General features: G+C 36.8%; 2 protein-coding genes across 9 annotated transcripts in view; one reads left to right on the plus strand and one right to left on the minus strand.

Annotated features, from left to right (window-relative positions):
• LOC148956170 (uncharacterized) overlaps positions 1-27,261 on the plus strand; it is a 263,724-nt gene that overhangs the window by 154,830 nt on the left and 81,633 nt on the right. For all 8 annotated transcript variants that reach the window (XM_089096741.1, XM_089096650.1, XM_089096576.1 and 5 more), the window contains 2 exons: positions 13,059-13,210; positions 18,905-19,058. In XM_089096741.1, the coding sequence (XP_088952867.1) occupies positions 13,059-13,210; positions 18,905-19,058 (306 nt within the window). The remainder of the gene's footprint in view (positions 1-13,058; positions 13,211-18,904; positions 19,059-27,261) is intronic.
• Positions 15,850-17,109, minus strand: LOC148956171 (uncharacterized). Its single transcript, XM_089097560.1, has one exon. It carries the CDS (start codon positions 17,107-17,109, stop codon positions 15,964-15,966), a length of 1,146 nt encoding a protein of 381 aa, XP_088953686.1. The 3' UTR covers positions 15,850-15,963.

Below are 27,261 nucleotides of genomic sequence, written 5' to 3' on the forward strand. Positions count from 1 at the left end.
TGTATTTTATTTTCAATGCTGTAAGAACTGGAAAAGAAAATATTTTTAATATAATTTGTTTCAAACAGTTCGTGGTAACGAACGTTGTTTCAACGTGGTAACGTGGTTTCAAACAGTTCGTAAGTAAGGAGCGACCCGGCTCAATGGCAACCGGAACTCTAAAAAACGGAATTTTGATACCAATAGATACATCAAAAGAATCAGATTTTAATTCTGATTTCAAATATATATGTTTCATTTTACATATCGAAAGTTACGCGCCTGAGAAAATTTGGCTGATTTTCAAAAAAAGGGGGAAAGACCCCCTAAAAGTTATAGAACCTTAATGAAAATCACACCATCATATTCAGCGTATCAGAGAACCATACTGTAGAGGTTTCAAGCTCCTATCTACAAAAATGTGGAATTTTCCATTTTTTGCCAGAAGAAAGATCACGGATGCGTTTTTATTTGTTTTTTTTGCTTTTGTTTTTCCCAGGGGTGGTCGTATCGACCCAGTGGTCCTAGAATATCGTGGGAGGGCTCATTGGAACGGAAATTAAAAGTTCTAGGGCTCTTTTTAAGTGACCAAAAAAAATAGAGGGCAACTAGGCCCCCTCCCACGCTCATTTTTTTCCCAAAGTCACCCGATCAAAATTTTGAGACAGCCATTTTGTTCAGCATGAACGAAAATATTATAACTATGTCTTTTAGGATGACTTAATCCCTCGAAGCTCCCAGGAGGAGGGCTGAAAGTTATGAACTTTACCCAATGTTCAATGCTGATTTCAAATATATAAGTTTCATCAAGTTTAATCCTATCCATCAAAAGTTACGCGCCTGAGAAAATTTGGCTGATTTTCGAAAAAAGAGGGAAAGACCCCCTAAAAGCTATAGAACCTTAATAAAAATCACACCATCATATTTCGCGTATCAGAGAACCCTACTGTAGAAGTTTCAAGCTCATATGTAAAAAAATGTGGAATTTTGCATTTTTGCCAGAAGAAAGATCAGGGGTGCATGTTAATTCTTTTTTTTCCCAGGGGTAATTGTATCGACCCAGTGGTCCTAGAATATTGTTGGAGGGCTCATTGGAATGTAAATTAAAAGTTCTAGTGCTCTTTTTAAGTGAAAAAAAATGGAGGGCAACTAGGCCCCCTCCCACGCTTATTGTTTTCCAAAAGTCACCTGATCAAAATTTTGAGATAGCCATTTTGTTCATATAGTATTGGTTATTGGGACCCGGCTAAATGGTAACCGAAACTCTAGAAAAGGGTATTTTTATGCAAATAGATACATCAAAAGGATTAAATTTTAATGCTGATTTCATATATATAAGTTTCATCAAGTTTAATCCTATCCATCAAAAGTTACGTGCCTGAGAAAAATTGGTTGATTTTCGAAAAAAGGGGGAAAGACTGCCTAAAAGTTGTAGAACCTTAATTAAAATCACACATTTATATTCCGCGTATCAGAGAACCCTACTGTAGAGGTATCAAGCTCCTATATACAAAAATGTTGAATTTTGCATTTTTTGCCAGAAGAAAGATCACGGATGCGTTTTTATTATTTTTTTTTCCCAGGGGTGATCGTATCAACCCAGTGGTCCTAGAATATCGTGGGAGGGCTCATTCGAAAGGAAATTAAAAGTTCTAGTGCTCTTGTTAAGTGAAAAAAAAAAATGGAGGGCAACTAGGCCCCCTCCCACGCTTATTGTTTTCCCAAAGTCACCTGATCAAAATTTTGAGATAGCCATTTTGTTCAACATGTTCGAAAATATTATAAGTATGTCTTTTAGGATGACTTAATCCCCCAAACTTCCCGGGAGGAGGGCTGAAAGTTATGAATTTTACCCAATCTTAACATATAGTATTGGTTATTGGGAAGTATACAGTACAGACGTTTTCAGGGGAGATTTTTCCTGGTAGTGGGGGGAGGGGATGGGCAGGGAAGTACGCAGGGGGGCGGCTTCCGGGCCCGGGCCCCCCGAAATCTCACGATTTTTTTCATTTTCTCATAATTTTCTGATTTTTCCAACAGAATAATGGGTTTGAAGGATTTGGCCCCACCCCCGAAACAAATTGCTCCCCCTCTAAACAAATTCCTGCGTACGTGCATGGGGTCGGGGGTTATGTAGGAGGATCTTTCCATGAAGGAAGTTTTCATGGGGAAAGGGACATTGCTATGAAGGGGACGCCGGACTTCCCAGCATTATTTAAAAAAGATCAGAAATTAAATATATAAAAACAAGTTTTTCAACTGCAACAGCAGCAACATCAAAACTTTAAACGAACAGAAAATATTACATATATTATTAGGTTCACCCCCTAGTCAATACCTCGCTCTTTAAGCCAAAGATTTTTTAGTACTTTCATAAGAGCTATTTATTCTAATCAACGGTCTTTGCGATTAAGCAGTCATTTTTAAAGAATTGGAACAAAATTTGAAATTTCGCTTAAAGAGCAAAGTATTGACTAGGGGGCGAACCCCCTAATATACGTTTTAAAAATATATGAATATAGAAGTTCGTTACGTAAAGTTACGTATATTTATTACTAATAAAAACTTTCGTAAATAAAATGAAACAAGTTTCGAGAAAGCCATTTAACCAAATCAAAGTAAATTAATATGAAAATTTTGTTTTAATTATTCATGTACGGTGAGCCAAGATCAAAACCTGCATTTATTCAAAAACGTTCAAAAATTAAATTAAAAAAAACAAGTTTTTTTAACTGAAAGTAAGGAGCGACATTAAAACTTAAAACGAACAGAAATTATTCCGTATATGAAAGGGGCTGTCCCCTCCTCAACGCCTCGCTCTTTACGCTAAAGTTTGACTTTCTCACAACTCTATTTTTTTTAAAACAATAAAAAACTTTAGCGTAAAGAGCAAGGCGTTAAGAAGGGGACAGCCCCTTTTATATACGGAATAATTTTTGTTCGTTTTAAGTTTTAATGTCGCTCCTTACTTTCAGTTAAAAAAACTTGTTTTTTCTATTTAATTCAGATAAGCGCCAATGACACAGTAGGCTTTTGGTTTTTATTAACAGTTAGGAAAGGAGTCAGTATCCAAACACTTCTTTGTAGTGAAACGATATTCGTCTTTAACAACTTTAAAAAGAGCTAATAAATTAAAATAAATATTTGATATATAATGATATTAATTTCTGAAAGCTCATCAGTTCAAAATGTTACTACAATTTTAATGTTTATTTTCAATATTAAGCACAAAAAAAAAAATTGTCATAAAATTGGTTTTCAGCAAAGCGCCAATGACGTTGTAGGTTTTAGCCTTTTACAGTGAGAGAAGGAGGTCATACCCAAACTCTTGTTTGTAGTGATTGTTGTTGATTGTTTATTTAATTTCTGTTCGTTTTAAGTTTCATTTATACTTCAATAGGTTTTTTTTCGTCTCAAGCTTGATTTTCATATTCAATCTAAACATTACCTACTCGCTTTAAGGTCTATTTATTCATTTACATTATTTCTTGTTATATTTTTTTGCTATGATTGTTTATTTAATATCTGTTCATTTTGGGTTTCATTTATTCTTTAATAGTAATTTCTGGTCGTTTTTAGTTTGAATTTTAAAAGATATTTGTATCTGCTGAGCTTAACTTTAAAATTGCCTTTACTTTTCTTTGAAAAACTTATCTTTGGGAAAGTTTTTTTTAATTAATCACTTGAAATGAAGGTCAAATATGACATAACATGAACTCTGGAAATCCAATTATATCTCTCTATACAAGAGTAAATTTCAAGCTAGGATACAAATTCTAAAGCTAGTCTATAGTCCTAATACTATCAGGATGGCCTTACTTCGAACTTCTGTAAAAACTAATCATGACAGATTGTCCATGACAGATTTTCCTTTTCAGAACCAAAACGAGAGCCAGTCATTGAACTGAGCCATTGTCCAGAAGCAATACCAAATTAAACGTAAAAAAATAAAGTTAAGTCCTAAAAAAGATTGTTGCTTTATCTTAAAAGGAATTGACCCTAAAAGGGATTGATAATATTTTGATTCTATAAAAATTGACCTTAATTGGTTTGCTTTTACTGTACCAAAACTCCTACATTATTTTGTGTTTTCAGAAAAGCGCTAGTTTTGTATAATCCTAAAAGCATAGGGAAACATAATTAGTTGGTTTGTTTGTACTAGTTTTATTAATATATATTAAATAGGTTGTGAAGTAATAATTTTTGTCCGTTTTAAGCTTCAACTTCACTCTTTACTTCCTTCGGAAAACTTTGTTTTTTTTAAATTAATCTTTGTTCGCTTTTGATTAAAATTTAATGTAAAACAACACTGCCATCATCTTTTTTATTTATACGGAATAATGTAGGTTCGTTTTAAGTTTTAATGACACTTCTTTCTTTCAGCTGAAAACTTATTTGTGATATAATTTCTAATTATTACCGATCTAGGGGAGATAAGACACCTCTAGAAAATACTGCAAACAACCTTGACAGCTAAGAAAAACTTGCAGTCTATAACATAAATTCCATTATCCATATTTCACAAAACAATACGTGTTTTCAGGAATGTTTGTATTTCGATGAGCAAAAACCTGTTTTTACTCGGCCGACTTCACCTGAAAAAGCCATACTGAGGACAGGACTTTATAAATCACCTACTGATTAGCAGAAACTACAAGGCTACTGTAACAAAAGAAAGCTGTTTAAGGGTTCATTTAAAAGCTTATATTTATACTTAATCGATTTTTATAAATTTGACTTGGTAGCATATTCCCACAAAGTGCGCTTTCGGCTGTTTCCCCAGCTTTTTTAAATGAAACAAGTGTCTTTTCCAATGGAATGACCAAAAAAGGTCATTTCAAAACCTAGGCAAGAGCAACAACTAAGGGGACAAGGACGTCCCCTCCCCTCAATTACCGCCGTTAGAACTAACACACAGGCTTAATCGCAGAGTGAAGTTTGAAGATTCGATTCAAAACTGTTGATCAGTCAAGCTTAATTTTTGGTAGATGTTTAGTTGAAAACTTTTTAGTTTTAGTTAATTTGTTTTCACAATAATCTTTTACTTTTAATACAAGGCGGTTCATGAAACTTATTAAGCGGGTCCGGAGGGGGAGTATATGTGAGGGGATCTTACAAACCTCCAGTTAAGGATTTTGGACCATAATTATTGCAATGGTACCGTTTTATGCTTCCAAACTCTTCCACTTAAGAAGTGGTACCAAAAGTGCCGTTTTTAGTGCTATATGGCACTTTTGGATGGTAAAATTGATAAAAAGCACGTAGATATAAGTAAAAGGTTTAAAATATGCCTTCCCGGGATATGGCTTACAAAATGAGTGCATCACGCTTTAAAAAATAGTGGATTATCAGAAAAAATAATCATAAGAAGGGATAAACCATGATTTAAAAAAATCCAAGCTGGAATCAAACGCATGGCAATCAAATTTGAAGTCTAGCGTTGTAATGACAGGACCACGCCTCTAATAATGTAATTTAATATATTGGTGTTTGTAGGACTTAAATTGCGTAGCCTATTAGGAGGGGCTAGGGGAGGAAGCTTCAGGAGGTGTTATTCCAAACCTCCAATAAAGGATTTTGGCAAACAATTGTTACAATGTTACCGGTTTATGCTTCCAAGATTTTCTTCTTAAGAAATGGTACCGAAAATGTTGTTTTCAGTGATATATCTCACTTACGAATGGTAGAATTGATAAAAAGCACGTAGATATGAGAAAAAGTTTCCAAATGAGTCATTGAACATCACTCTAAAAAGTTCTAGTAGCCCACTCGCCCTAGCTTTCCCATTTGAGACATGGCACCAAAAGTGCCGTTTTTAGTGCTATTTGAAACTTGCAAATGGTGGAATTTACAGGAAGAACGTAAATATGAGCAATATTTTGTATATGAGTTATTAAAAATCTATCTAAGATATTCTGGTAGCCCGCTATCCCACCCCTCGAGAAACGGCATAAAAATGCCTTATTTCATGCCATATGGCACTTCCACACTGCTAAATTTATATAAACCCCGAACACATGAGAAATAGCTTTTGAATGAGCTCTTAAGCATCTCTGTATGATTTTCTAGTAACCCGCTAGGCCTGGAATAAAGAAGAAAAAACGACCGTTTTAACATTTTTTAAATTTTAGTTACTATGGGCTGTGGGTCGCTCTTTACTAGGTTGCAGCTAATGCTTCAACCATGACGAAGAGTTCATTGCAAATTCTCTTCAGAAACTAGTTTACATTAAAATCTGTGAAATCTAATAGATAGTAGAATTTTTAAAACCTAGTAAATATAAGCAATAGCTTATATTTGAGCCATTAAACATCTATCTACGACGGTGTGGTAGCCTGTTAATCTTTAAGTAGCTTATTGATGAGCAGATGATTTATGTAACTTACTAAGGGGGCTGGGTAGGGAGTGTACGGGAGGGGTTCTTATGAACCTCCAGTTAAGTGTTCTGGAACATAGCTATTACAATGATACCTGTTTTGTACTTCCGAGCTTTTCCACTTAAGAAGTGGCACCATAAGTTTTGTTTTCAGTGCTATATCGCACTTACGAATATAAATTTTTTTTTAAATGGCACGTATATAAGAGCAATAGCTTTCAAATGAGTCATTAAACATAATTTTTATAAGTTCTGCTAGCACAATATCCCCAGCTTTTCCACTTGAGACACGACACCAAAAGTGCCATTTGGAACTTGATGACGGCGGAAATTATATGGAAGACGTAGTTATGTGCAATATCTTTTATATGAACTATAAAAGATCAGTCAATGATGTTCTGGTAGCGTGCTAGTGCCACCCCTTGAGAAATAGCACAAAAAGTGCTATATGGCACCATTTTAGTGCCATATGGCACTTTCAGATAGCAGAATTTAAAAAACCACGTATATATGAGAAATAGCTTTTGAATGAGCCATTAAGCATCTCTCTATGATGTTCTGGTAGCCCGCTAGGCCTGTTGAAAAAAAAAAGAAGAAAAAAACAAAAAAAAACGGGAGACAGATCAATGCTACTGATGCAAAAAAGGGATTTTCCTTGTTTTTCAGGGAGGGGGACTGTAATTTCTCTGTACAAAGTTTTCGACCATGTTGATTCCAATGGTACACTTTTCATTTTGATATGACGCCAGTTTGTAGGGGTTTGAGGCTTTTTTGAAATCACCATAAATTTCTTATTGCAATAATCTTTTACTTTTAAGGCAAACCGAAACAATAGTTGACATTCCTGAGTCAGTGTTTGATGGGAATTTTTTTTTACCAGGCCGTTTTTTTCAAAGCGCGTTTTTTAACTTTTGGTTTTTATAGGCTGTGGTTCGCGCTTTACTAGGTTGCAGCTACCGCTGCAACCATGATACCTTGCCGGGACATGCTTGAAAAATGAGCCTAGAAAATGACTGAAAAAAACAACAACGGATACCGATACCGATATTCCCGATACGATACATGCGATACCAATACACCCGATCTGGATACGCGCGATATCGATACGTCCGATAAAAAATACAGCCCTTCCCCAAGGAGTATGGAGGGCCATATCATCATCAAGACCCTATTTATTGGACCTTTGAACTATGTTTAATAAAAGGCTATCTCAAAATTTTTATAGGACTAGTTTGGGGGGAGATGGCCTGTAGGGAGGGGCTATTTGCCATCCAATCTGTTCGGTCACTTAAAAAGGGCACTTACAAACTTAATTACCTTTCGAATGAGTCATTACACATCTCTCTATGATGCTCTGGCCACCCCTAGCCATGCTAGAAAAAAAACAGGAGGCAGATCAGTGCTACCCATGCAAAAAAGTCATTTTCCTTGGTGTTCAAGGTGGGGGACTGTAATTATCTTACGAAAAGTTTTGGACCATGCTAAATCCCAATGGTGCACTTTTTACTTCGATCTGACGCCTTTTTAAGAGGTTTCAGGCTCTTTTTCGGAATCAACACGAATTTCTTTCCGCAATAAACTTTTACTTTTCATACTAACCGAAACAATAGTTGCCATTCCTTTTTCAGCATCAGATGGCAATTTTTCCTCACTAGACAGTTTTTTTAAAAACACATTTTTCAACTTTTGATTACTATGGCCTGTGGTTCGCTCATTACTAGGTTGCAGCTGCCGCTGCAACCGTGATATATAGCTCATTTTTCTATTTTCACTATCATATTCACTTGTTTGGGAAAATTCGATCCAACTTTGCCCCCCCCTTAGGATTTTGACGAAATTACGCCACTCACGTAGATATGAGCAATACATGAGCTATGAGCTATTATATATGAGCTATTAAAAATCCATCTAGATACATGCGATACCAATACGCTCACGCCGATACGCATGATATAAATACGCCCGATACCGATGCAGTGAGCAGCTCTTTCTCCAGGGACTTTGGAGGGTCCTATCATCACCAAAACTAAAGATATTTGACCTTTCAACTATGTTGAACAAAATGACTATCTCAAAATTTTTATTGGATGACATTGGGGGGAGGGGATCTTCAGGGAGAGGCGGGGGGGCTAGTTGCCCTCCAATCTTTTTGGTCATTTAAAAAGGACACTAGCAAATTTAACCCGTTAAGGCCCAAGAAAAAAATGTCGGAGATTCTAGTTGTCCTTTTCACCAGTTTCTTTTTACCGCATAAGCAAGCCAAAAATGCATTTACAGATTTTCCCTGTATCCAGTTTCTGAGATACAAGCTGTCCTATTTATAGGAAAGTGAGCTCTAGTGGTATCAAAGTTTACACGATTTCATTAAGTATATTTTTAATGCCAAAGACTGAATTAAATGCAACACAAAACCAAAACAAATCAAAACTTAGTGTGGTAAGACGCAAAACAGCCAGTGCACAGGGTGACGTCATATTTCTCACAGTAGCTCACTGGTTTTTTCTTGCAGTTTTCGCCTTGGCATCGTCGCTGCTTTTCGCACTTCATTAGGAAGTGTTCTAATCTATTATATCGGTTGCTGACTGGTGGCACAGAAACAGGTCCTCCTTCTAACATTGAATGCCTTGGTTCCCCTCTTCCGTAATTTGTTTTCAAAAGGGCTCGTGTGACCTCCCGTCTAAAATCTACAAGTCGTTTCCTTTTCTTTGTCAACCACCATATTGAATAGTGTACAAGTATTGACGACAGCCATGTCTAACAGGCGCATGAATAGAGCCCAATACCATTTTTATACACTAATAGACACAGTATACTTGCTGACAAGCCAGTCATGTAAATCAACTCCACCCATGTACCGGTTGTATTGCCTGAGTGGATGCGTCTGCTGCACTGCTGACTTTCCCATCGAAATCCTTAACTCTTCATTCAACCGGTCTTATTGGATCTAGGCTGAGATGGTTGAATGCAACAGAAACAACGTTATTGTCCTGCCATTTTACGACCAATATATTGTTGGCTGCATCAAACCGATAATCATAGGCTCCATGTTGCTCCTTCTTAAAATCCTTGTTGGAAGGGAGAGGGCACCTTGCCAATCGGTTTTCTCTAACCGTCCCAGTCGCTCAAAATCCAGCTTCTTTCAGATCACATAAAAGCTGATGACTTGTTAAGAAATTTTCAAAATATATCTCGTGGCTTTTGCGATCTTCAACAATTTCCAGAAGTCTTTTCATGACTCGAGACCCTAGGCCTTCTTTTGCAGTCTGAGATGGAGCACTAGGCTCCTTCCCCGAGTACAGATGAAACTGAAGGCAATAGCCATCCGAAGTGCATATAGCCCATAGTTTATATCCGAATCGAATGGGCTTGCCTTAGATGAACTGTTTCAGGCTATGTTTCCCGTAATACTTCACAATCATTTTGTCGATGGATAGATGCTGAGAGAAAAGTCCAAACTGCTTAAAGTTCGCGTTGGTTATGTCGAAGAGGGGCTTCACCTTGAAATCCCGCTGATCTTTGAAGCTTTGAACTGTATCGTTGTCCACGAAGTGGATGTTCTCTTTTACCTTCATGAATCGCTTTCTGGACATTGCTTGCTTATTTCGTTAGCTGATGTAGTGAAGTCAAAGTTTCCCTTAGACGTCGCATATTTAACCGTTTCACGAGGAATGAGGTCAAAGAATTTATCGTCTAGAAACAAAGCCAAAACTTCTACTAGTATTTTTCCTTCTAGTGCTTCTCGGGCTTTCTCAAGTGCCTGAGCCGCTCCCTTGCCCATGTTTCGCCAAGGAAAGGCTCCTTTTTGCTTCCTCCATTTCGGGTTCACGGCTTTAAACTGCATCTTCTGTGGCCTACCTCTTGAAGTTGATGCCTCCTCTTCTTCTGTGAAGATGATGTTTTCTATTTCTTCAAATTGTTCTCCTTCAAGTGGACCTGGTCTGAAATCTACATCTACAGTTCGCAGTACATCATTCACTATCGGAGCCGCCGTGTCGTCGTCATTTCCTTCATCTTCATCAGATGCTTGATCGGGATCAGGAGGGAGGGCAACAACATGAATATCTTCACATGCAAATTCTTCGTCTTCCAGGAGGTCTAGAGCTTTGCTAAGGGAAATGTAGGGGTTTCTTGTCTTTATTTTCAGAAATCTGGAAGGCGAAGAAAAATGCATAGAAAATTTTAAAGATATTTCTTCCTTGGCGAAAAATAGGCTAAAGCTGAAGGATGATAAAGAACCCACATTATTATTGTTACTTTTACTTATATCCGATCAAATGGGGAAAAACGGATTAATAATAAGAGAAAACAAGAAAAACACACATGGATATCACAAGTAAACTAAACGCATAGGTGAACACTCGGAAGAAAATTGCAGAGAGAATTATGACTGAAACCAGAAAAAGCGTAGATAAAGTTTTCCCCAAGTTGTCACAGCAAAGAATCAACCAAAGAATTTCATTAAAAAATATTTTTTTTTTTTATCTCAAGTGAAATTAGCAATAAAAACGTAATCCTTGAAATATAACGTACAAAAAGCAACCCTTACGGCCCATTGTCCTATAAATAAGACATTAACGTAAAAAGCGGTAAAACTTTGAACTTACTGGTCAGGTCTGTTCTTATTCAGGAAACGGTCAAATATACAGTTGTCTAACTGCTGTCAAAGTCACTACTGTCTGGGGGAACTCTAAATATTTTTTACCGAATTTTGAAAACTACCGTTGTGCAATTACGCTAATTGTGACCTAAATAACACCACTGATCTGATATTGAATAATCAACTAATCTAGAAAATTAACATAGATAGCTTGGTCACCAGGGACGCCTTTATCGCTAAAAGCAAATTGTTCTGAGTGTAACTTTAGCCACACAAAATTTAAAACCAGATGTCCTATAAATAGGACAGTGGGCCGTAACGGATTAATTTCCGTTCGAATGAGCTATTATACATCTCTCTATGATGTTCTGGTCACCCCCTAGCCCTGCTAGAAAAAAAAATGGGAGACGCATCAGTGCTACAACAAGGAAAAAGTCATTTTCTTTGATGTTCAGACTGTAAATTCTCTGTACAAGGTTTTTGACCATGGTCATTCCAATGGTACACTTTTCATTTTCATCTGACGCCATTTTCGAGGGGTTTCAGGCTTTTTCGAAATCATCATAAATTTCTTCTCGCAATAAAATTTTACTTTTAAGACGAACTAAAATAATAGTCACCATTCCTCAATCAGTGTCAGATGGCAATTTGTTTCCACTAGGCAGTTTTTTCCTAAACATGATTTTTGACGTTTGATTCTGACCGTGTTAAAGAGTTTATAGTAAGTTCTCCCAAAGGAAATCAGTTTTTTCTTAAACTGAGCTTTTACTTTTCATTCTGACCGTGTTAAAGAGTTTATAGTAAATTCTCCGAACGGACTAATACGACTTACTAAGGGGACTGGGAGAGGGAGTATACGGGAAGGGTCCCTTGTAAATCTCCAGTTAAGGGTTTTGGACCATAATCATTACAATGGTACCGTTTTATACTTCGAAGCTTTTCAACTTAAAAAGTGGCACAAAAGGTGCCGTGTTTTGTGCTATTTGGAACTTACGAATGGCAAAACTGATTTAAATTACGTAGACATGAGAAATAGCTTTCAAATCAGCCATTAAACATATCTCTAAGAAGTTCTGGCAGCCCACTAGCCCCTAGCTTTTCCACTTGAGACATGGCATCAATAGTGCCATTTTTAGTGTTATTTTGCAGTTACAGGTGGTTGAATTTATAAATAAAACGTAGATATCAGAAATAAATTTAATGTGAGCTATTAAACATCGGTCTAAGATGTTTTTGTAGCCCGCTAGCCTCACCCATTGATAAATTGCACATAATGTGCCATTTTTGTACCATATGGCACTGGCAAATGGCGGAATTTATAGAAAGCGCGTAGATGTGAGAAACAGCTTTCTAATGAGCCATTAAGCATCTCTCTGTGATGTTCTGGTAAACCGCTAGCCATGGAAAAAAAGGAGAAAAAACGGGAGACAGATTAGTGCTACCCATACAAAAAAGTGATTTTCCTTGTTGTTCAAGGTGGGGGACTGTAATTTCCCTGAACAAAGTTTTCGACCATGCTGATTCCTATGGTATACTTGTCATTTTGATCTGACACCATTTTAGAGGGATTTCAGGCTTTTTTTCAAAATAACCATAAATTTCTTTTCTCAATAAATTTTTATTTTTACACGAACTGAAATGATAGTTACCATTCTGAATCAGTGTCAGATGGAATTTTTTTTCACTAGGCAGTTTTTTTTTTCTAAACGCGTTTTTTAACTTTTGGTTACTATGGGCCGTGGTTCGCTCTTTACTAGGTTGCAGCTGCTGCTGGAACCATGATTTCGTATCACATTTGTCACCTTTGTATCTGTAAAAACAAAATCCATCACCCAATACTTCTTCCACTCCGCAATCTTTTAAGATCTTCCTTGCTTAGTACGACCATGAATTGGGGAGACTTATATCTAAAAAACTATTAAATGAGCTGATTTATGTAGCCGAAATATTAATTACTCCTTTATTTCAGCTTATTTGCCGTTTTGTTTTTTTTTCTTTGCTTTTAATATAGGGCACTTTGAGAGATAAAGGACAGACAGGGGGAAAGACTATATACACACACCCAAAATCGTAAATGCTATAATTGACTTATTTTGATTATTTTAGATACCGTATCCTGGGAGGAAATACATCCGTTTTCAGAGAAACCTGCGGCGCTTCATGAGCACTCAATGGTGGCTTGGAATAATTCGCTTTATGTTTTCGGTGGTGGATACCTAACCTTCGGACCAGGACGTCTGTGGATATTTTCCACTGAAGTAAAAAGACTTTGATGTTTTTTTTGGAAAATATACGATTTAGGTCAAAAATTGAGCATTATTATAGTTTGTTGCTGCTGATACATGCATAAAGGGCAGATACCACTCCCATAAGCCCGTTTCTACTGTACAAGTGTTTATAATGTAATGAAACTTTAGTGTTAAGAGATTCTTTGGCGGGCGGCAGTCAGAAACCTTTGACGTATATATTTTAACAAAAGTTCTGTTTTAAGAGCTTTGGTTTCTGCTGACCTAAGTTGGATATATACAATAAATAAAAACAAAAAAGGATTTAACCGTGTTTTCATGAAAATTACATCTTTAATAGCCTTTTTCAAATGAAATTGGTCAAGTTCATTAGCAAGGAGTCTATGCTTTCTACTTATTATCTTTTGTATTTCCTTTCATGGGGTGATCGTATCGAACCAGTTTAAGTAACAAAAGAGGCTGTACCATACCAAAGTGTGGATTTCTCTTCTTTTGTGCTTTTGAAACAGTAAAGTGCTGAGTTCAGAATCACCGTTTTGGCACTAATAGAGGTAAAAGGATTTTAAATGAAAATTTGCTAAAAAACTCCAAATAGCTATTTATATAGTATTGTAGTTTCAGAGTATATACTGCCATTTGTCCCTAAATATATTTGGCCCAGCTTCTAAGGCCATAAATGACTTTTCTTAATGCCTGAAAAATGAATATTCCAGCACGATTAATAAAAGGTATACATTTTTATTGCAAAGCCTGAATAAGACCTATTTATATGTGTTTGCTTGAAGCAATACAATCTTAAGTTCAAACATTTTAGATAGTATTTAGTAAATAAAACTCATACATTCACATTTGAGCCGTATCTGTTGCATTATAAAATGTTTTCAGTAAAATATCGGTCAAACTTGATGTACAGAGTAATGAGTCTCGTGGAAGGAGATCGAAAGGGTTTTTTTTTCAAGTTTTAAATTTCTGTTTTATGTTTGTTTAAAAGACGTTTGCTTCTAATTTATTTGAAGAGAAATCCGCAGTCTATTATTTGTTGTAGCCTACGCTGGGATAAACTACTGTGGAATTACTACTTGATTATTTTCCCTTGCAAAATAAATTTGAAATCATCAGGATACAAATAAGTCATTCAAATGTTGTGAACTGATACCAGGTTAGGTTACGTTAGTTTAGGTTATTGAAGAGATCAAGAAAATAGATATGATCACTTTGTATGACGCCATGCAGGGGCCAGGGGAATCAAGCTGCAAAGTACAGGGAGCTGTTGTAACTCCCGTAAAGCACGCTCTTAGCAAGCAAGTGAATCCTAACAAACCCAAGTTTTCGACTAGTACATACAAAACCTAAATCAAAGGGCATGTGGCACTGAATAGATGACTAAGATGTTCAACCTGAAAATTTAAAGCGTAAGATAAGAGGGGTCAATCCTGAAGTCTTATGACGGAGCTTGGTTGCTCCAATATGAAAAATTATTACCAAAAACTGATCATTTAGAAGGCTCGACTTCCAATAGCAACGCAACTTTTGTCCTTTTACTATCTCCTTGTCTGTGCTTAATTTTACTGTTTGAGAACAATTTTTGGCGATTTATGTTCAGGCTATTAGATGGTAATAACATCCAGAAGAGAGCTGTAAGCTTAAATTTTTAGGATCCTTTTTTAGGAACAGAAGAATAAGTGGAAAAGCTAGATGGGTTATTCCAGTCCGTGGAGCTGCCTGGTTTAAGAATTCATGGAATAGAGCTTTGGCTAGTAATCAACCAAGCAGAAAAACTGCAATTCTAAGGGGAGTGTATTTGTGACGTCTCAGTCATGTGCACTTACAAACCTATTTCATTTTTTCTATGTTGGACAAAATATTATTTCTATGAAACCAAGGAAAGTTAAGCAGTCTCAAATATGAGTTTTTGGGATGTGGCCAAATCCGAAGTTTGACAAATAATTTCGTGATGGAACAGCTCTATCAGAGTTTCAGCCAAAACTATTGCGGCACACATTCAGTAATACAATTGCAGCACAAAGCGGCCTGAGGCTCTTTTAGGCTTGTCTTTGTAAAAGTCGTTTTTTTTTCTTTTTTTATTGTTCGACTGTCTGATACGAGCCGTAATCCTTTTGCCATAACATTAAGATATAATAAAATACACTTTATTGCAGTAATTAATTAAAAAAAACTTTTTCCACAAAATAAGTTTTTCAAAGAAAAGTAAAGAACTCCATTAAACAAAATGAGCAAAAATAAAATCAAATAATCAACCAAGCGTGAAACTACCACAAATCAGCATCGATAAATTGATGAAACCCAAAACGAACAGAAATTACAATAAATAACCGAGTCGAACTCAAAACGAAGAGAAATTAACATAACTTAGGCTCAAAACCCCTATGCCTTCCCAAGGCCAGAACATAATTTGCACTTTACTGAAAAAAATATAATTGTTTTTACTTTTATGACTTTAATAAATCAAATAACATTAATATTTTGATTACTAAATATCAGTGTATGTATATTAAACTGCCAATGCACATTCATTTGTATTTTTTTATACCTTTGAACTAGACCTTTGAATTTTCAATCAAATGAGCCCTTTTTCAAGTTTTTACGAAAAAGCTTTCAATAAAAACTTATACACCCCCAGGACATCAGAATCAGAATCAGAATCATTTATTAACATAAAAGCTTTCGTAGTCAGGGTTTAAATCCCGACTAAATCGCGCTATTATTTACAAAGTAAACAAAGACACAAAAAATTAATACACATGTCACTTATTGTAGACAGAAACATAAAAAGGCACAAACGAATTGCTGAAGCGATTAGTGCGACACTTGGGCTGGGCTAGCTTTGTTGCTTTTGATCTTGTAGTTACTTTTTTTGTGAGCCTTGGGGGTAATATATTTCTGTGTTTATCACTTGTCAGAAGAAACTGGCCAAATTTACAGATAAGTTGAAAACGGCGGTCGTGAAGTGACGGCAAATTTAGTTGAGACAGTGCTGATTCGTAATCGGTGTACTGATCAGACAGTATGGCCTTCACCGCTCTTTTCTGGACTGATTCGAGTACTTCGCTCATATAGGCAGTGTTCTGAACCTGTGGACCCCATACAGGGCACGCATACTCTAATATTGGGCGAATATATGTCAGGTAGGCTGTTTTCAATTGCGGCACTGAAAAACCAAATCTTCGCATCAGTAAAAGGGTACGCATGGCACAGTTCGCCTTTTTCACTACCTCTTGGACGTGGAGGCTAAACGAACAGTCAACGCTGAACGTAACACCGAGAATAACTGCTGACGATACGCTTTGGTATGGTGGAGGGGGGCACTGAAAATCCCTTTTGAGAGGGTTAAATCGAAGAATTTTGGTTTTCGTTTCGTTGATTCGGAGGCTGTTTTCAGAACACTGGTCTCTAAAGTTGTTGATAAATGATTCACTGAACTGGGGAACGGTTTGAGACTTCACAATGAGGTATTTTAAGAGGGTGGAAAGGTCATCTACGAATTTGAACCGTTCGTCAAAATCGACAAGGACGAAGTTGATCACTTCCAAGAACAACAAGGCAGCGAGTTTAGTGCCTAGTGGGACACCACACGTAAGCTCAGACCATTCCGAATCAGTATCACCCGGGTCGAGACCATATACAGTCTGTAGTCGGTCGCGTAAGAAATCTATTATTAATAAAAGAATATGACTGCTAGCTCCCATAACCTTCAGATTGTTCACTGCAGTATAATGGCGTATCAAGTCGAAGGCTTTTCTATAGTCGGCTAGGAGGAGATCTACAAGTGTGCCCCCTTGGTTAAGCCATTCAACAATAAGGTGATACAGACGCACAAGATAAACAGTTGTACTACTACCTTTCAAGCACCCGTATTGGTATGGATCAAGAGAGCCCTGGACTTGTGACATAAGTTCACGATATATAAATGATTCCACTACCTTAGAGAGGTTCGGAACTATCGAAATTGGGCGGAGTTGGTCGCAAGATTTTGGGTTTTTCACTTTTGGAATGACGCGCACATAAGCTCTCTTCCAAACACTGGGGAACACTTGTTCGCGAAAACACTGGTTAATAATAGAGCTGAGTGGCTTTGCGAGAAAGATGGAAAACTCGCGTAACAACTTGACAGGGAGTTCACCAGGGTAAGACGCACAGTTTACTTTCAGTTTCTGAAGTTCCTTAAAGACGGCATATTCAGATACTTCACATATGCCCTTGCCCTGAAGACTGTGGGGAGAGTGTCCTGCTCAAAGGTATAATTTCCTGAACTTTAAACTACATGGAACAAAATGGTTATTTCAAAATTTTGAATGGATGTGGTGGGGGGTATGGTGAGCGTGGAAGGGGTGTTAGTTGCCTTCCAATCACTTTCGACTATTAAAAATGGTACTAGCCATTTAATTTTCCAATCGAATGAGCCCTTTTTGAAGTTTCTACGACAACGCTTCCTATAAAAACCTTATATACCCCCAGGGCATAACCTACATCCAATGTTTTGAGGGCTGTGAGGGGGTTGTCATCCCCAAAGACCTAATTTACAGAACTTAAAACTACGTTGAACAAAATGGCTATCTCAAAAATTTTGATTGGATGTGTTTGGGGAAAAGGTGGACGTGAGAGAGGGGTTAGTTGCCCTCCAATCACTTTCGACTATTAAAAAGGGCACTAGCCCTTTTAATTTCCAATCGGATGAGCCTTTTTTGAAGGTTCTACGACAACGCTTTCTATAAGAACCTTATATGCTCCCAGGGCATAACTTACAAACCCTTGCCCTGAAGGCTGTTGGGGAGTGTCCTCCTCAAAAACATAATGTTCATCTGGAAATCAAGTATGCTGTACAAAATGGCTATCTGAAAATTTTGATTGGATGTGTTTCGGGAATTGGTGGGCGTCGAAGGGGTGTTAGTTGCCTTCCAATCACTTTCGACTATTAAAAAGGGCACAAGCCACTCCGATTTCCAATTGAATGAGCCCTTTTCGAAGTTTTTACGACAACTTCTTCGATACGAAGTCCCTGCCCTAAAGGAAAAAAATATAATAAATAATACATTGTACCAACATCGTTCTTATATGTCCTCAGGGCATAACTTAAAACCCTTGCCCCGAGGGTTGTGGGAAGTGTCCTCCTCAAAAACATATTATCTATCTGGAAATCAACTACGCTGAACAAAATAGCTATCTCAAAATTTTGATTGGATGTGTTTGGGGGAATGATGGGCGGGGGGGGGGGTTGGATAGTTGCCCTCAAATCACTTTCGATGAATAAAAAAGGCACTAGCCACTCCAATTTGCAATTGAATGAGCCCTTTTCGAAGTTTCTACGACAACTCCTTCGATACGAAGGGCAAGGGTATGGAGAAAAAAAAAATAATATATTCTGCCAACATCGTTCTTTATTTAGGCAGTGCTATTGCGCTGCCTATGATATCAGGCACATTTTTAGAAGTATCTATCTTTTTCACTTTTTTTTTTACTATTGTTTAATCAATGGGGCTAATTTAAACTATTCATATCTTCAATTCATCTTCACTTGCTGCCAAAACCGTTCTGTTTTTACAACCCCTAAATTCACTTTTGCTCGTTTCTTTTTTGTTCTTTCGACGGAAATGCTTGTGTTCGAATGTACAGCATAAAACAAAAGAAAATAGCTGAGACACACAACCTAGGGTTTGCTAAGTTTCGAATAAATTTTGCTCTTTTTAGAAACAAAACTGGCGATTGGTTAAAGTCGGCAATTCACCTTGGCCTCATGGAAGACGAGCACATACAGCAACTATTCACAAAGATGTAATGTATATCTTTGGAGGTTACCAGGATCTCCGAGGATCCCTTAATGATCTTTGGTTGTTTGATTTGCGTAAGTAGTCTAACAGAAATTTCTTTTGATGCCGTTTGAATCTATTTTCTGATGAATTTTGATCCCGACCTCCTTTTAAAATTAAATGAACAGCCTCAAAAATTCTCTTTTAACTAAGAAGGTTTTTTATTAGATGCAAACAATCATTAAAATAATTTAAAACACAGTACATGGTCTACATTTTAGCAATGACGTTGAATAGCATTTATTCAAGAATTTTTGTGTTCTGTGGTGGCACAGAAGGTTTGACCATAGCTTGGTAATATGGAATCCGGAAATCAAGCCTAGATGAAGCAACACGCTGCAGGGCCGACAAAGGGACTTGAGTAGTCAAGAAGCGTCGTTAATCCAATTACTTTTTTTTAAAGAATTTTTGAGATGGTTGATTACAAGACGAATATTGCAAGATGATGATAAATTCGTGAAGACTTTATTCTTCATCAAAAGTATTTGATTTTGAGTAAGGCAACAAAAATTTGAAGACAACAAAATGATAGACCATAAAATATAGGTTTGAAGGCGACTTCAAATTCTGAACTGTGACGGGGAGCAGTAAGTTAATATACGATCTTGATACAAGAGTATCGGTAAGTATTTTAAGCCCTTAAATCTGATATGCTGATAATCTGAAAAAAAAGATTTAATATCATATGTTTTTTTCAATTTCGGTAAAAGGAGGGGGATTCTAGAAATACATAAATAGGGGGAGAGATTAGTGATTTACGATTTGTTCCTAAAAAGTCACGTAGTCCATACAAGATAAATGGTTAATATGGATATTTATCTTAATACTTGGCTTAACTACGCTGATCCAATTGACTTTTAATGAAATCATGTTTAGTGATACATAATTGCGCATGGGATAATATAAAGAAGGGGCTTTGAGTCATTTTATAGGCGGGAGAGGGTACGATTGCCTAAGAGAACGCATTCCGATGCCCTTATCTTCAGGTTCTCCATGACCCTTTAGATGAACACAGAAAGGGGTATGACAGGGGGAAGGGAGATATGATTAAATTTGTAACCTCTTTTGTTTTGGATCAAGCCTGAGTAAAGGGTGCTGCGCTGTGATACCCCCTTCTTAGTGTAGAAAAATATTTCTTAAGTTTATTTTAAAGCTTCTTTTAACTAAACTGATTTGCTTCATATTCCATAAAATTCTATATAGTCATATTTAAGTGTGCAACAAACATCATGAAGGAGGGACACTCGTGCACTTTTTAGGCAGGGTGGGTCAAATACATCAAAGAGTACATTTTAATGCCCAAATATCCTGAGCCTTCATGCAGATTAAATAAAAAAAGCTATAATAGATAATATATATAATAATATAGATAATAATAGACAATATCTATTATTATAATTTATAAATATATAAATACATTATATTGTTTATATACAGTGGTTTACATATAGTATTGGTTATTGGGAAGTATACAGAAGTTTTCATGGGGGAAGGTACATTGCTATGAAGCAATGTTTCCCAGCATTATCTAAAAAAATGATCAGAAATTAAATTAAAAAAAAATTTCAACGGAACGTAAGGAGCAACATCAAAACTTAAAACGAACAGAAATTATTACGTATAAGATTGTGTTCACCCTCTAGTCATTACCTCGCTCTTTACGCTAAAGTTTTTCTGTATTTTCATCAGAGCTATTTATTCTAATTAATTAAAAACACTTTTTCCACAAAAAAAGCTTTTCAAAGAATAGTAAAGAACTCCATTAAACCAAAAATGAGAAAAAATAAAATAAAAAAATCTACCAAGCGTAAAACTACCACAAATCAGCATCGACAAATAAATGAAACCAAAGACGAACATAAATTACAATAAACAACCAAGTCAAACTCAAAATAAGTAGAAATGAACATGAGTAGGGCTCAAGACCCCTTTGCCTCCCCTGGGCTAGAACATAACTTGCACTTTACTGAAAAAATACAAATAAATGTGTATCTTCAGTTTACTATGCATATGCTGATATTCATTCCTTAAAATTTTAATATTATTTGATTTATTAAAGTTATAAAAGTGAAAGCATTTCCTTTTTTCAGTAAAGAGCAAATTATGTTCTAGCCTTGGACAGGCATAGGGGTTATTTCCACTATTTTAAGTGAAACGGCTATCTCTAAACTTCTATTAGGTGCATTTCGGGACAATGCGACGTGCGCATGTGCGTGTGTGTGGAGAGGGTGGTGAATGCCCTCTGATAGTTTGAATCTTAAAAAGGGCACTAGAACTTCTGATTACCAATCCAATGCCCCCCCTCCAAAGTTTTTATGACCACGTTTTCTATAAAATCCTTATAGACCCCCAGGGCAGAGCTTACAGCCCTCGTCTTAAGGGCCATGGAGGGCTGTCATCCTCAAAGACATAATTCCCGGACCTTTCAACTACGTTGAACAAATTGACTACCTCAAAATTTTGATTGGATATGTTTTGGGAAATGGTAGACGTGAGAGGGGTGTTAGTTGCCCTCCAATCACTTTCGACTACCAAAAAGAGCACTGGCCTTTTCAATTTCTATAAAATTTGCACTTTACTGAATAAAGTTTGCACTTTACTGAAAAAATCCAAATGAACGTGCATTGTCAGTTTAATATACATATGCTGATATTTATTCCTAAGAATCTTAATTAACTTTTGATTTCTTAAAGTTATAAAAGTGAAAACATTTAAAAGAATTTTTTCAGTAAAGTAGACATTTTATTCAAGCTTTTAGAAAGCATAGGGGTTCCGAACTCTACACATGTTGATTTCTGCTCATTTTAATTTTGACTCGCAATTTCAATTTCACTACGTTTTCGGTTTCATTCATTGACTGATGCTGATTTGTGGTAGTTATATTGCTTGATAGATTATTTGATTGTGTTTTTGTTTATTTTTGGTTTAATAGAGTTCATTAATTTTTTTTGATAAACTTTTTTGTGGAAAACGTTTTTTTAACTAATTTCTGTTCGTTTTATATTGATATTATTTGAAAAAAACTACGTTTTCTAAAGAGTTAAAGAGGCTGAGTTACAAGGTCGAACCTTAAAACGTACCGGGATTAGGAGGCACAGTTGGGGGGCGGCCGCCCCCAAAACCCCCGCTTTCGCAGCAGTTAAATAAAAAAAAAAGTTTTTTAAACTGAAAGTAAGAAGCGACATTAAAACTTAAAACGAACAGAAATTATTCCGTATATGAAAGAGGCTGTGCCCTCCTCAACGCCTCGCTCTTTACGCTAAAGTTTTTATTGTTTAAAAAAAAGAGTTGCGAGAAAGTCAAACTTTAGCGTAAAGAGCGAGGCGTTGAGGAGGGCACAGCCTCTTTCATATACGGAATAATTTCTGTTCGTTTTAAGATTTAATGTCGCTCCTTTCTTTCAGTTTAAAAAACTTTTTTTTTATTTAAAGGCAGCGAAAGCAGGGGTTTGGGGGCGGCAGTCCCCAACTGTGCATCCTAATCCCTGTACGTTTTAAGGTTCGACCTTGTAACTCAGCCTCTTTAACTCTTTAGAAAACGTAGTTTTTTTCAAATAATTTCTGCACTTTTTGTACAGTTTATTACTTATTATTGCTTGAATAACTGTTAGCTGATTGTGTCAGGAGTTAAAGTTGGGGGGCTGCCGCCCACCAAACCCCCCGCTCTTGAACATTCTTGTTTTAAGGCTTTTAATTCCTGAATACTCAAATCACGTCGTACAGGGTGCCTCCTAATCCCTGCACTTTTTAAGGTTCGAACTTGTGACTCAGCCTCTTTAACAGCCCCCCAACTGTGCCTCCTAATCCCTGTACGTTTTAAGGGTCGACCTTGTAACTCAACCTCTTTAACTCTTTAGAAAACGTATTTTTTTCAAAATAATTTAAAAAAGAAACTGAGTTTCATTTTAATGTTTAAATTCAGTATATAAAAATTTGTTCTGACGGTGAATCGAACCAGGGTTTTCCGCCTGACAGTCTGAATTATCAACCGCTGGACTAATTAGACACAATTGTAATTGTTTTTTAGTAAATGGAATCTATTTTCGCAAAGCAAATTCCCACAAAACTTGATATTTGGTTTTTGGAAAACAGGGAAGGAGTAATCAGATTGAGCTGAAATTGCGAGGATAAGCTCCCAGGCCTCAGGAAAGCTTATCCTCTAAATTTCATCCCGATCAGACAACGTTAAAGGGGGGTTGTGGTGGGAAAAATTAACATGGGCTATTATGGGAAAACGAGGTTTTTCGTAAATGTAAATTCGGGGGATAATTTTTTCGGTCTAAAAATATCAAAAGACCCTAACAGGTCGAATTCTGCTTCGAATGAGTCCTCATTCACCCGGATCAGTTGCCAACTGTGGCCTGTAGGCGTGGATAAGAAAAAAAAGAAATGATGATGATGAATTTTAAGTGGCTATATTTGGTTTTTTGAAAACAGGAAAGGAGTGATCGGATTGAGCTGAAATTTCGAGGATAAGGTCCCGGGCCTTAGGAAAGCTTAACCTCTAAATTAAATCAGACCACGTTAAAGGGGGGCTGTGGTGGGAGGGTCGAAACTTTCGACCCAGTTTACTCCATGAAGATAAAGTCGGAGGAGAATGAAATTTTGCAAGTTTCTTAATTTGAGCTTGGGCTACAAAATGCAATTTCCGCAGTCTCTTTGCAACCTCTAGGACCTGAAATCGCTTAACATTGTGGTGGGTCGCCTTTTTATCGAGGCACAAGTGTTCCTCCTTGATAGTCTTTTTTAGGGACAAAGTCTGTGCCTCTTCTAAGGTTGAACATCCGTCTCTTCCATAGAAACTTTAAATACCCCCTGGGCATAACTTTATACCCTTTCCTCTAGTCTCTAATTTTTTTTCACTCCCAAAAGCTTTGTTATATAATATTAAGACTATTTTGAATAGAATGGTCGTCTCAAAATTTCTATTAGGTGCATTTTGGGACAATACGACGTATGTGTGTGTGTGGGGGGGGGGGTTGCTGCCCTCCAATCACTTTGACTCTTGAAAAGAGCACTAGAGCTCCTGATTACCACACCAATGAGCCCCCCACGAAGTTTATATGATCAAGCTTTCTGTAAAAATCTTAAATGTCCCCTGGGCATAACTTACAAACCTTGCTCTGAGGGCTGAGGGGATTTGTTTTCCTCAAAGGCATTATTTCTAGATCTGATATGCTGAACAAAATGGTTATCTCAAAATTTTTATTGGAAGTGTTTGGGGAAATGATGGGGGTTGGAGAGGGCATTTTCTCTCTTATCACTTTTGGCTAATAAAAAAGGAAATAGTCATCTCAATTTTCAATCGAGTAAGCCCTTTTTGAAGCTTTTACAACAAAACTTTCGATAAAAACCTTATATGCCCCAAGGGCATAACTTTCGACCATTGTCCTGAGAGCTATGGGGGGGTGGTTTTCATCCTCAAAGATATATTTTCCAGACCTTTCAAATACGTTGAACAAAATGGCCGTATCAAAATGTTGATCGGAAATGTTTGGGAAAATGGTGGGCGAGAGAGGGGGGTTAGTTGCCCTTCAATCACTTTCGACTATTAAAAAGGGCACTAGCCCTTTCAATTTCTAATTGAATGAGCTTGTTTTTGTAGTTTCTACGACAACGCTTTCTATGAGAACCTCAAATGCTCCCAGGGCATAACTTACAACCTTTGCCCTGGGGACTTTAGGGGGTTTGTCATCCTCAAAGACATAACTTCCGGACCTTTCAACCACGTTGAACAAAATAACTATCTCAAAATTTTGATTGAATGTGTTTGGGGAAATGATGGACGTGAGAGCGGTTTAGTTGCCCTCCAATCAATTTTGACTATTAAAAAGGACACTAGCCATTTCAATTTCCAATCGAATGAGCCCTTTTTAAAGTTTTTGTGACAAAATTTTCTATAAAAACCTTATAAACCCCCAGGGCATAACTTACAAGCCTTGCTCCAAGGGTTATGGGGGGAGGGGGGTGTTGTCATCCTCAAAGACCTAATTTCCAGGACTTTAAGCTACGTTGAAAAAATAGCTAATCTAAAAATGTTGATTGGATGTGCTTGAAGAATTGGTGGGTGTGAGAGGGGGGTTAGTTGCCCTTCAATCACTTTCGACTATTGAAAAGAGCACCAGCCATCTCAATGTCTAATCAAATGAGCCCTTTTTGAACTTTATATAACAACGCTTTCTATAAAAACCTTACATGTCCCAAGGACATAGCTTACAACTCTTATCCTAAGGCCTGGGGGGGGGGGAATGTCATCCTCAAAGACGTGATTTATAGAACCTCAAAATACGTTGAAAAAATGGCTATCTCAAAATTTCGAAAAAAAGAGCACTAGCCCTTTCAATTTCCAATCGAGTGAGCCCTTTTTGAACTTTCCATGACAACGCTATTTATGAAACATTATATACCCCCAGGGCAAAACTTAATACCCTTCCCCTGAGGGCTGTGCTGGGCTATCATCCTCAAAGACCTTAATTTCCAGAACTTTTAACTACGATTGAACAAAATGGCTATTTCAAAAGTTTGATTGGATGTGTTTTAGGAAATGGTGGTAGTGAGAGGGGTTAGTTGCCCTACAACCACTTTCGACTGTTAAAAAGGGCACTAGCTCTTTCAATTTCCAATTAAATGAGCCCTTTTTGAAGTTTCTAGAACAACGCCTTCTACAAAAACCTTATATGCCCCCAGGGCATAATTTATGACCCTTGCCTTGAGGGCTGTAGGGGTTGTCATCCTCAAAGACCTAATTTCTTAAACTTTCAACTAAACTGAAAGAATTGGCTATCTAAAAATTGATTGGATGTGTTTGGAAAAATGGTGGGCATGAGAGGAGGGTTAGTTGCCCTCCAATCACTTTGTACTATTAAAAAGGGCACTAGCCCTTTCAATTTCCAATAGAATGAGCTCTTTTTGAACTTTCTACGACAACCCTTTCTAAAGGGGTAGTTGCCTTCCAATCAATTTCGACTACCAAAAAGGACACTAGACTTTTCAATTTCTATAAAATTTGCACTTTACTGAATAAACTTTGCATTTTACTGAAAAATTCAAGTGAACGTGCATTGTCAGTTTAATATACATATGCTGATATTTATTCCTTAGAATCTTAATTCATTTTTGATTTCTTAAAGTTATAAAAGTGAAAATATTAAAAAGAATTTTTTTCAGTAAAGTACAAATTTTATTCTAGCTTTTTAGAAGCATAGGGGTTTCGAACTCTACTCATTTTGATTTCGACTCGTCTTAAGTTTGACTCACAATTTCAATTTCTCTACGTTATCGGTTTCATTCATTGACTGATACTGATTTGTGGTAGTTGTATGCTTGATAGATTATTTTATTCTATTTTGTTCATTTTTGGTTAAATGGAGTTCATTAATTTTTTTTAACCTTTTTTGTGGAAAACATTTTTTTAACTAATTTCTGTTCGTTTTATATTGACATAGTCTTTTTCAGGGAGAAAGACTGAGCCTCTTCTAAGGTTAAACAACCATCCCTTCCATAAAAGTATTAAATACCCCCTGGGTGTAACTTTAAACCCTTTCCCCTAGTCTTTGTTTTTTTTCAACCCCAAAAGCCTTTATCAATAATTTTAGACTATTTTGAATAGAATGGCTGTTGCAAAATCTCTATTAGGTGTATTTTGGGACAATACGACGTGTGTGTGGGGGGGGGAGAGCTGCCCTCCGATCACTTTGACTCTTAAAAAGAGCACTAGAGCGCCTGATTACCAATCCAATGAGCCCCCTCCGAAGATTATATGACCAAGCTTTCTATAAAAACCTTAAATGTCCCCTGGCATAATTTACAAACCTTGCCCTGATGGCTGGTGGGATTTTTTTCCTCAAAGGCATTATTTTTAGACCTGATATGCTGAACAAAATGCTTATCTAAAAATTTTTATTGGAACTGTTTGGGAAATGATGGGCGATGGGGAGGGCATTTGCCCTCTGATCACTTTTGACTAATAAAAAAGGCACTAGTCATATCAATTTCCAATCGAATGAGCCCTTTTTGAAGTTTTTACAACTAAACTTTCTATAAAAACCTTATATTCCCCAAGAGCATAACTTCGGACCATTGTCCTAAGAGCTATGGGGGGAGGGTTGTTATCCTCAAAAACATAATTTCTGGACCGTTCAACTACGTTCAATAAACCGACCACTTTAAAATGTTCATCAGAAATGTTTTGGAAAATTTTGGGCTTGGGGAGGAGATTCTCCCTCCGATTACTTTCGAC

The sequence above is a fragment of the Artemia sp. Qi Xiang Cuo genome, chromosome 1, assembly GCF_049724085.1.
Source record: "Artemia sp. Qi Xiang Cuo chromosome 1, ASM4972408v1, whole genome shotgun sequence".
Classification (NCBI taxonomy): domain Eukaryota; kingdom Metazoa; phylum Arthropoda; class Branchiopoda; order Anostraca; family Artemiidae; genus Artemia; species Artemia sp. Qi Xiang Cuo.